This window comes from Morone saxatilis, unplaced genomic scaffold, assembly GCF_004916995.1.
Source record: "Morone saxatilis isolate NCDOM2014 unplaced genomic scaffold, NCSU_SB_2.0 Contig16, whole genome shotgun sequence".
Lineage (NCBI taxonomy): Eukaryota > Metazoa > Chordata > Actinopteri > Moronidae > Morone > Morone saxatilis.
In genome coordinates this window covers 14168115-14179854 of record NW_023339718.1, presented here as the reverse complement: position 1 = coordinate 14179854, position 11740 = coordinate 14168115, and the positions used below count along the sequence as shown (strand labels likewise).

General features: G+C 40.1%; 2 protein-coding genes across 3 annotated transcripts in view; one reads left to right on the top strand and one right to left on the bottom strand.

Moving 5' to 3' along the window:
* Positions 1-3969, top strand: part of LOC118326176 (myogenesis-regulating glycosidase-like) — a 6733-nt gene extending 2764 nt beyond the window's left edge. For both annotated transcript variants that reach the window (XM_035659121.1, XM_035659122.1), the window contains exons 3-6: positions 907-1438; positions 2171-2975; positions 3104-3213; positions 3619-3969. In XM_035659121.1, the coding sequence (XP_035515014.1) occupies positions 907-1438; positions 2171-2975; positions 3104-3213; positions 3619-3966 (1795 nt within the window). In that variant the 3' untranslated portion in view covers positions 3967-3969. The remainder of the gene's footprint in view (positions 1-906; positions 1439-2170; positions 2976-3103; positions 3214-3618) is intronic.
* A 3910-nt stretch (positions 3970-7879) lies between these two features.
* The window catches only part of LOC118326255 (CD59 glycoprotein-like), a 15771-nt gene continuing 11910 nt past the window's right edge, over positions 7880-11740 (bottom strand). The window contains exons 2-3 of the mRNA XM_035659222.1: positions 8237-8338; positions 7880-8102 (exon numbers count right to left, since the gene is read on the bottom strand). Of these exons, the coding sequence (XP_035515115.1) occupies positions 7954-8102; positions 8237-8338 (251 nt within the window). The 3' untranslated portion in view covers positions 7880-7953. The remainder of the gene's footprint in view (positions 8103-8236; positions 8339-11740) is intronic.

The following is an 11740-nucleotide window of genomic DNA, read 5'->3' as shown; positions in this document are numbered from 1 at the left end:
TTAATATCGGATATCGGTATCGGCCAAATTTTCATATCGGTGCATCCCTAATCCTTTTGTCTATAAAATGACAAAAAAAGACAAATACCCATCACAGTTTTCCAGTGACTGAGGCGACACCTTCACATTGCACCTTGTCTAACTAACAGTCCAAAACCTATTTATGGTAAAATAAAATGGATAGAAGCAGAAAATTCTCTGATTTAAGGCTTGTACCAGAGAATCTTTGGCATTTTCTGTTTGGAAAGTGACTCAAATGATTGATTATCAAAATAGCTGCAGATTAATTTTCTGTCTCTCAATAATATTTTCAGCATCATTAATAAGTAAGGAAATTGTAATATGTATGTGATTAGATGATCCTGGTGATGCACTAGAGAGTGACCAGAAAAACAGTACATTTGTACACTGTAATGCAATCCAGTGCATTCCTGTAATACTACTTTGCTTGTGAAACAAACAGCCAGTAAGTCTTGGCTAACAATAACCCTTGTAACATAATGTATGCTACATTGCTTATTTGGCCTCAGCACAGTTATTCCTCTTTGTGTGCCGAGCTGTATGGCTGGTTAATGGAAAGCCAGACGAGACAGGCACATGATTACACCCTCAGGGAAGACTGATTTATTCATGTCCTTTATCAGCAGAGCTCACATCGACAGAACTACTCATAATACAATCCCTGCACATGCAAAGAATTAGAGCAATATAATATAAAATAGTATAACAGAATATAAGATATTGTAATCTATATAATAACATGCAATATGATGATTCACTGTCATTTCGGTGAGCTAGATATTTTCAGCAATACAGAAATATTGCTTCCTGCTAATAAACACTGGCTCAGTTAGTGCCTAACAGATTCACTTGTATTTTTTCTCCTCTGTCAATGCGCTGTCTCAGGTCTGGCACTCTGGATCTGGACTCCTGCTCAAAGGAGGGAAATATTCTGAGCTGCACTCGGTCAGATTCTGGCAAGGTTAACTTCTTTATCCAGACGGTTCGACCGAAGGACACAGTGATGTGTTACAGAGTTCGTTGGGAGGAGGTGCAGAATAAGTATATGGTCGAGCACGCCATGGCATATAATGACTCTCATTGGTACGGAGGGGCGGAGACAGCAACACAGTACTGGCCTGTCAAGATCCAGGGCGAGGAGAAGCCACAGCCCTTCATCACCAGTGATATCTACTCTAATCGAAACGCTTTTGGGGGAATCCTAGAACGCTATTGGCTGTCTTCGAATGCAACTGCCATCAAGATTAATGACTCAGTACCGTTTCATTTGGGCTGGTCAGAGAAGGACAGGACACTTAGGTTTCAGGCCCGATACCAGGACTCTCCCTTCAGACCACCAGAGGGTCAGCCGGCTTTACCTGAGCTCAGCTATAGAGTGTGCGTGGGGTCGGATGTTACCTCTATTCATAAATACATGGTGAGTATAGTCACACTGTGTATTTTGTTTTGATGGTAAGAGCACAATCACCCAATTGCAGTGTAGTTTTCTTTCTAGTTTTAAAGAACATGCCAGTATGTGTACGACTATTTTAAAAGTAGTAAATTCAAAGTCTGCAGCATTTGGGAATTGTTGCATTTACACTTGGATACGCCCACAATGATGGCACCAGGAACACTTCTCTTCCATGCACTTACTTACAGAGTGTGGCCAAATTCTGAACCAGCTTTCCTGTTTGGAACGTGTAATATATCATAACAAAATTCACAAAGAGCAAAATTGGAGTGAAGATGACAGGAGATATCAGAGCCAAGTTGCCGCTTTGGATGGAGTGGATCATTTATCTATCAAAACCATCAAACTGTCTCGTCGAGCTTCTCCATTGTAGGGATTTGCTTTGTATTACTATAATGTCAGTATTTGGGGGTTTTGAACTGTTGATCTGACGAAGAGTGACTTCCGTCAGAGCCAGACTAGCTTCCCCGTTTCCACTCATTATGCTAAGCTAAGCTAACTGGCTACTGGCTGTAGTCTCAGATTTAAAGGAAACATGCCCGAGAGTGGTTTCAATCTTCTAATCTAAATCTTGTCTAGAAAGCGAATAAGCAAATTTTCCTGAATGAATGAAATACAAAAGTCGAACAATCAAAAACTGTTGCTGTGAATACCTCTGTAGTAACACTCTTCTCTGCATGCATGTGTTTTGCTCAGGTCCGTCGGTATTTCCCAAAGCCTGTCAAGGTCCCATCTCCTGAAGTGTTTAAACAACCACTGTGGTCCACATGGGCTCTCCACAAGACGGCTGTAACTCAGGAAAAGCTGCTGCGCTACGCCTCTGACATCACCAAGCATGGCTTCACATGCTCCCATCTGGAGCTGGACGACCGCTACACTGCAGACTATGGAGAGTTTGACTTTGACCCGCAGAAGTTCCCCAATGCCAGCGGTATGTTTGACAGACTCAGAGAGGAGGGCTTTCAAGTCTCACTCTGGACACATCCTTTTATCAACTATGACTCCATTAATTTTGGTGTCGCTGTGGAGAAAGGATTGTTTGTCCGGGAGCCGAGCGGTGAGCTGCCTGCTCTCGTTCGCTGGTGGAACGGCATTGGAGGTATCTTGGACTTTACCAACCCAGAAGCCCGTGAGTGGTATTCTTCACATCTGCATATGCTCAAACAGCGCTATGACGTGACGTCCTTCAAGTTTGATGCAGGAGAGACAAGCTACCTCCCACGCCAGTTTAGCACCCTGGTCCCACTGTCCGACCCCTCCACCTTCACCCGCCGCTACACAGAGATGGCCATACCGTTCAGTGAGCGCGCAGAGCTGAGGGTGGGCTACCAGAGTCAGAACATCTCCTGCTTCTTTAGGATCATCGACAGAGACTCTGTGTGGGGTTACGAGCTCGGCCTGAAGTCCATCATCCCGACTGTCCTGACCATTAGCATTCTGGGCTACCAGTTTGTCTTACCTGATATGATAGGAGGGAATGCATACCCTAACCGCACCGCAGGTATGGCACTCCATGACATATGGCTACAGGGAGTTTTAGAGTTGAAAGTGAGCTCTGTTAAAGATGCACATTAATATTTGATATGGTTTTAGTCTCTGGTCTGACCTTGTGTTTTGGTTGTGGTTTAGAGGGTAAAAACGGTCTGCCGGACAGAGAGCTGTACATCCGATGGTTGGAGCTGTCTGCTTTCATGCCTGCCATGCAGTTCTCCATACCCCCATGGGCCTATGACAATGAGGTGAGCAAAGTGAAACAGTGGATGTGTTGTATTAGTTGGAAAGAAATCTAGGTTATTTCCTGTGCTTGAATTTAATAATTACAGGGGACAAATTAAAACCAGTATGAGTCGATAATTGTATCTTCTATCAGAGTGAAAAATATATATGCACATCGGTCTTGTCCAGTCCAAAACTGTACAGTGAGTTCTGCTACTCAAAGACTCGCTGTGGAATACTCTCTTTTAAAAAGTGTTTATTTTATCACGTTGAGAAATATAGGCTTCGTTATGTACAGAGGTATTAAACCAAGCCAACCTTCCGAGACCTTCTAATATGTCCTTTCCTTTAATGTTTGTTGATGCCGGAAATAAAATAGAAACTGTCTGTGTGATGCTACCACTGTATCTTTGTGCTTTCGTCCACAGGTGGTACAGATAGCGCAGAAGTTCACAGAGCTCCACGAGAATCTGGTGGCCCCTAGGGTTCTCGAACTGGCAGGTGAGGTTCTTGATACAGGGGACCCAATCATAAGGCCCCTCTGGTGGATCGCCAATGACGACGAGGCAGCCTATAAGATTGACTCTCAGTTCCTGATCGGGGATGACCTGATGGTGGCTCCGGTGTTAGAGCCAGGAAAGCAGGAGAGGGACATCTACCTGCCTGCGGGACGGTGGAAAAGCTACAAGGGGGAAGATTTTGTTAAAGGCCCCATGTACCTCACCGACTACCCTGTGGACCTGGACGAGATAGCCTACTTTACATGGGTTCATTGAAAACACTGAAAAATTAAACAAAAACTCTCACACACACACACACACATACTATTTGCACATGTACATTCTTGTGAGCACACAAATAGCAGCTGATGTTTGTTTTTTTTTTAAAGGGAAATGACCACTAGGGATCTGCTGCCACAGCAGAATGTGATTGTGCTAATGATTAACCTCATGTTTCCTCTGACCTGCTCTTTATCTGGACATCTGCCTACAGATTATAACCGTCCATCCAGAAAACTAGAATGAAACTTGTGTTCACTTCTGATTGTATTGTTCCATCCTTAAGCTGATCCTCATCCTCATGTGCCTTCCACAGTCAATAAGTAAAACCGAACTCAGATTGTCTCATCACTGCAGTCTTCCACCTAATGGGCATCTAGATTTCTAGTCCCACAGCTCGAATGGTTTCGGTTTTAGGGTGAGAATTATCCTTATTTCTTTCAGTGTGAATTTTATTCAAGGTTATAAACTGAATAACTGCACGATAAGGTAACAGATGTGTTTTTATTGCGGTTTGACAGGGTTTGGCGCTAGGAAAAAAAAGCTATTTGAGGTGGACAGATGCACTCACATGCCTCACCTTATGTCAACATAACCTCTGTATCGTGGAAGATTACAGTCACAATCACAATTTTTAAGCTGACAACCACATGTTTAACTCATTATTCACTTTTCACTTCCTCTTTATATTTATTAACTCTTTCCTTCCATTTGTGGACAATATTTGATGGTATATACCAGGGGACGGGCAACTGTTTTGATATAAAATGCCATTGCAGTTAAAGTGCATTAAAAGTTAAAAGGTTCTTGGACCGGTAAGACATCCAGCATCTCCTTTACAGAGAACATCAAATCTTTTCTGTATTTTATTTGTGTCTGAAGTGGTGACTCTGAGGTTTGTTGACCTTCAGTGTTTTGCACTTTGTGGTGCTTGTGTGAAAAGCAGAAAGTCCAAAGAAGTAAACAATTCAATGATTACATTGTAGTTTTATTGAGCAATTCTTGATGTAGTAGTCATTCACAGCTTTTACATAATGAAAATGTGTTTGCTCTTAATATATATTATATTAAGGGCCTCAGAGAAAGACTGTGGTGATGGCTGACGATACCAGCAGGAGGAAGACACTGGAAGCAGTGGGTATGGCACTGTTACACAAGTCCCCTTTGCAGCATTTTATGGGGCTTATACACGTGGCACTGTTTTCACAGCCCTTGATGATGATACCTAAAAGATATGATCAGATATACATGGGTCATTTAGTGCAGCAATAAATCAACTCAGACTTCATAGATATTGCTCAATATTAGCTACAAATACTTCTGACATGGAGAACAAAATTACCCTTGTCATTGAGGGTGCCAACAAAGTGGTCTAAGTGGGGGGCACAAGTGAAGATTGTTGTGGCAGGTGTATTATTACACGCGTAGCATCTCAATCCACATGCTACACAGAAAATACAGAATACTGTCACACAGTGTTTAATTGAAATCTAATTGTATTATACATTTTCACAAAAAACACCATCAGTTTAAAGAGATTTTTTATGTTCCCATTTTGGATTTTGCCACCTCAGAAAATGTTCTAGAAGGAAAAAGTGAAGAGAAACTTGAGAGATCATCATTTTATTATGAAATAAATAACTTTAAATGAATTAATTAACCTATTTAATAATGAATCAATAAGCTATTCTTACCTGTAGACAGAGTCACCAACAGGACCAGAACTCCATAAAACTTCATCGTTAACGGAGAGAACAACAATCAACCCTGAGAGATGAGAATTACTCTAGAGAGAAGATGTGAACTCTCTTAAAGCCTGTCTTTTATAGTCCAACTTCTCAGTCTTCATTTCCTCACAATGCCTCCTCCCATTTGAACTAAAGCCAGCTCATTATTCTTAAAACAGCCATGTAGACTACATACAGTCATACTGTATAAGTCGTACAAGAAATAAAAGAAAGGAAAAACATCTTTAGTAGCAGATAAAATCTGTCCATTGAGTTATACAACATCTGACATTTCCCATTTATTTTTTGAACCTAAGGACAAACATATTGATGTAAAAATATTTTGGCACGTTTATTTTCTTACAGTAGTTCATCTAGATTCACAAAGTTATTATTGGAAGATTTTGAAGCTCAAGATGGCAGAATTTTATTGTTACTTCAAAAAAAAACAAACGAACACACACACAAAAACGGAGATCGTTCAAATGAGAGGAACACAAGAACATCACTAAGAGTCTGTTGCTCTTTCAATGTAATCAAAGCTAGAAGCCTGAATCCTTTGTATGTCCTGGTCAGTACCGCTTATCCTCAGCATCAACAGCTAATTGTATAATATTCATTTGTGATTGTTAATATTTCATGTCATGTTTTATCATTCCTTTTTCTAGTGAGGGCCTCATAACAGACACTTATTTGCTGTGAATATTGATGTAAAATGCATAACATATGAAGAATGAATAAAGTCAGTCATTAGTCATTTACAGCTTTAGGCTGCATATGGAAAAATGTGTTGTTCTTCTTGAGTTGTACGAATTAAAAAGGACAGCATAGAAACAAAATATTCCTAAAAACTGTATCTCATTCTATGTGTGTAATCAGATTTGTAAATGTGCAAAATAATCTGGAAATGTGTACGAGATTTGTGAATGTGTACAGGAATCTGCTAATGCGTGTTCAGAATCCATGGATTTACAAATCTGATGTGCACATGTGCATAATCAGATTTGCAAATGTGTAAAAAAAATCTACAAATGTGCATTCAGAGTTGCAAAATACACTGAGATTTTTAAATCTGTAGACAGATCTGTAAATGCGTATATAGATCTGTAAATGTGTGTGAATCTCTAACATACACGACGTAAACACACAGATTCTGAACGCACATTTTCAGATTCCTGTACACATTCACAAATCTCACTATATATTTACAGATTATTTGTCACATTTACAAATCTGAACTCTCCACTCACACTTGTAAATAGTTTTGCTACAATAAGGGCGCCATGTCCCGACCCTCCTCCTTTTGCTCCTCTCTCCATAAAGGCTACAGACTGTCTGAGTCTGCTCTGTTTACTTTGGTTGTCCAAAATTTTAAGGTCTGGTTTTCTGCTTCATTATTCCTCAGGATCAACAACTAACCATTTAATATATTGATTTTGTCATTGTTTGTATTTTAGGTCCTTCTTTGTCACTCACCTTTAGGATTAGGGTTTCATGTTTGTCTGTAGATAGTGCTGTGAAATGCAGAACCCAAAGAAGTATGAATGATCAGTCACATTGTAGCAAAAATAAATAAAATGACATGTGCAAATTAAGCAGGGATATTGCACAAGGAATAAAGGAGGTTTAACTCCTATCACACTTTAACCTTGGTACTCTAAGTCTACGGTAGAAGGAGGGTTGCAAGTCAGATGACCAGCCAATTCCTATTCAGCAAACGATGCATGAGTTTGGGGGCCCCTGAGTTGCTGTGGGGCTTTAAGGAGCTAGGGAAAAAGATCCAAAATCTTAAGATATGCTGTTCTGCTTCATTATTCCTCAGGATCAACTGATCATAATCATGGTATTAGAATCAAAATTAATTTAATATTAAAAGATTAATTGACAACTGTTTATTTATTGACAACATGTGAAACATATTCCAGTCTCTCTTGGAGAGCATGTGGTCGCTAATGATGTTGTGTCGCCTAGTTGCTTTACCTGCTCCGTGCTTGTAAAATGTTCACTGTGGTCACCGGATAACTTCTCTCTTTTTCTCTGCAAAACCTGACTGAATATATCTCCGCTGTGGAATAAAATAAATGCATCTGCTGATCTGTGTTTATGGAGATTGCCGATCCGATTAATTAGTAAATTGTAAATAGTGATGTGAAATAATTAGTCAACATTTCAATAGTCAATCATATTGCAGTTTTATTGAACAATTCATCATTCACAGATTTTACATGATGAAAATGTGTTTATGTTCTCCAGAGCCTCAGAGAAACAGTGTGATGATGGCTGAGGATACCAGCAGAAGAAAGACACTGGAACCAGTGGGTATGGCACTGTTACACAAGTCCTCTTCACAGCATTTTATCGGACCATGACAGCTGCTACTCAACATGCAGTCCTTGACGGTGGCACCTGAAAAATATAATGGAAAAACCTCAGTGTCACCGACAACAAAAGACAACAGGCATTTAGTACATAAATAATTCCATCTATTTGAAATGCTTAATATTAGTGATAAATTGTTCTGTTGTGGAAAAACAACTTACCATTCGACACGACTGTTGTACAACGCTCCCCGTTGTAACAAGTTTTGGGCTCGTAGAGTTTATTGTCAGCACCACCACCTATGTAGCATTTCAGTCCACATGCTACACAGAAACACAGTCACACATGAGTCACCCACAAAAAAAAACAAAATTCACATGTATAGCATTTCAAGTCCACATTCTATACAGAAATACATTATGGAAAAATTATTATTACAAATTCACGTATCCAGTATCATACAAAACATACATACATTAAACATACATTAAACCTATATTAAAATAAAATTTAAAATTAAAATAAAATTAACTTATTACACAGTAGCCACAGTAAACAGTGCAAATGGAGGTAGAAATTGTCCATTGTCTATTCATGCCTAGGAGCATGTTGTACGTCCTGATGGCAGGGGACGGAAATAACTGTTTTTAAGTCTGTTGGTGCGCTGGAGTTGGACAAGATACAAAACTAAACACTATTTAACTTCTCAGCTACTACCCTATTTTCATTTGCAACATAACTTTGACACACTAATCACAGGTGCTATCGTCCTACTTAATGCTGTTACGTCAAAGCTGAACTCCCATCGCTCACTCGCTCTGCGTCTTTCAGCGCTGTGACCAGCATCCCGCGCCACGACACCGGCCAAGAACCTCCATACCACCTGCATTGCTTAGACAGAGACCACCACAATCACTGAGTAGATGAGAATTACTGCTAGAGAAGAACGATGTGACTTGCTCTAAGCTGTTCCTGCTACATGCTGCAATCGCTTCTCCGCTTCGTCGCCCTTCACCTTCCGACACGCGCGCCCACCACACCCCCGGCCCCGGCCCGCACCCCCACCGCCAAAAAAAAAATCATATTATAATCATATAAGAGAGAAGATACATTAAAATAAGTTAACTCTCTATATAAAAAAAACACACAAAAAAAGATTAAAACAATACATAAAAACAAAACAAAATAATGAAACAATATATACTTATGAAAAAAACAAAACAAAAAAATACACACACGAGTGCCTTGTGGATACTCAACCGTGAGTCAACTGTTGTCCACGTTGAAGCCTTTCATGTTGTTAACACAGGAGGCATTCAGCCTCAGAGCAGACAACAATAAGACATCACAGTCGCCATCTTCTAGGCGAATTACCCAGTCATCCACCTCAATAAATAAATTCAAAACTGAACTTATAGATTCAATAGCTTAGAATTCAAATTTCTCAGAGCACCATTTACGAGTACTTCATAACCACATAAAACTAAATCCCTACATCACCAAACAGTATAAGGCACAAGTAACAATTTCCAACCTCTTTCCACTTTTTCACCAGCTCTGCAGGCACTTATTCATATCTATATAGTTATCAACCACACTCATCGACATAAACGATCTAACTATCAACTGACCGCCACTACATCACATAGCCGCATATATACTACTAGCCCCATACTACATCACAGCATACTACTCACACTAGCCAGATCAGCCAGTACACATACTACTACCTAATACATAACATCACCACATACTAGACTACCGACCATACCATTACAATACCATACACTATATACCTACTCACGCATCAGCCTACATGCTACCACATATATAGACTAGTAATGCCTGATGGACAACATACATAAAGCACCTAGTATGATAACAGGCTAAGGTACAACATATAATACATAGTATATACTAGCATCCATACACTTATATACCATACCTACGTATATCGTATATAGCCATAGTACTAATCACTCTAATACTAACTACTACAGTACAATCACATCAGCATACTGTTTCTCAAGTCGCGTGAGATGTGTGAGTTTTTGACAATGGCTGACATGTCGTCTCTATGTCTTGGTACAGACAGAACGTAGCACTAGGTCAGCTGCTGATATTCCGCACTGTGCGTCTGGTACCGAGTAAACTGCTTATTTGCGAATCTATGGAGAGCCAAGGGTGTTTTCTCTCTCTGCTGTCTGCATATGCAAACGTCGCTTGACCTTCTGAGCCATTTTATCCTCCGTTCTCTTTTGGTTCTGCTGCACGACTGTAACGTCTGTCAAGCACGCCCGCGCTAAGATTGATATAGTCACGTGACGAGACTGGCGGCTCACGTTGTGACATTGGGGTGAGAACACGTTCACGTCCTTCTGGCGGAAGTCTCGTCTCCTGCGTCAAAGATAAAATTACAATGAGGGCGTCAGAAGACAAGCAGAGTAAAAGAAAGTGACGAGCTCATGTAACCTAATGGTAAGCGAGTAAGAGATACAGTTTCTTTTCACAAATCATGCTACTCAAGGTAAAGTAAAAGTTAATAGCTGTTTTAAAACTACTCTATAAGTATAACCTCTTTTCAAAACTTCTACTCCAAGGTAAATGTATGGGGTAGCTGTACTCGTTGCTACCACTCTTTCTCAGACAGACATGGTAGCTATAAGTCTTGTAATAGATCCCAGGAAATAAAATGACATGAAATAGCAGACGTAAAAATCATTAACTTGAGTTCATCCATCAACATTTACGATTTATGTTTGCAGTGTACGTCAAATTCCAAAACCCTTTCCCCCTTGATTAAAAATTTCTGGGGGTACATGCTTTTGGTTAACGTTTATTTCTATATGGCAAAAAATGGTTGAATGTGGTGGAACGTGCCTAGGGCGAAATTGACAGCATGAATTTCTCACAGTATGCACTGATAATACTGTTCATATGTTAGTCTTACCATTGCTTTTACAAATGCAAAGTTGCTTCCTAACCATGTACCGCGCAATTACCTGCTCACCGTATAGTGCGGTGATACTACGTAACACCCATTCTGTACATCACACTATCGAACCGCCACGCAACTCACTCAGAAATCCATGAATTGACATTTAACACATTTCGCATTATTTTGTACTGTGTACCCACGAATTTACACACCTTACACGCAAAACTTGACGCATGCATCATACCACGTTTTTTGTGGTCATCTGATGCATTTTGCGTTCCTTCCTTTTACCAAATGCTAACGAACGGCTATTTGTTATTACATGTCCTTCGACTTCCATTTGGTTGTCAAGCTTTGTTGTTCACGCTCTCGTTAGCGGCTTATGAACTCTTATTCCCGGGTAAGACGACTCGTATTTGATAAATAATCAAAAAAAACGAGTCAAATTCCTTGGAACTTATGTGCATTGCAGCATACCTGTCGATCCGCCGAGGTTGCCTGTATCATGTCAGCTTTCACACATCAGCCTTATTTCTAGTTGTGCCACTTTCGTGCCGTATGTTGTGTTGAGTCTTGTGTGGATTGTCAATAAAGAACCAGATGCATAAATCAACGCAGAATAGTCAGAGTCAAGCAACAATCTATTTTATTTTTAAGATCGAGTTTGCAACCGCTTCTAGCTCAGTTCTCCAGAGGGGTTCTTCTCATGTCCTAATGCGGTCGGGGCTATAAGTGATTCGTTTAGCAAAATGTTGCCTAGTTTAGAGGCGCTTCCTTTATTCTGCAA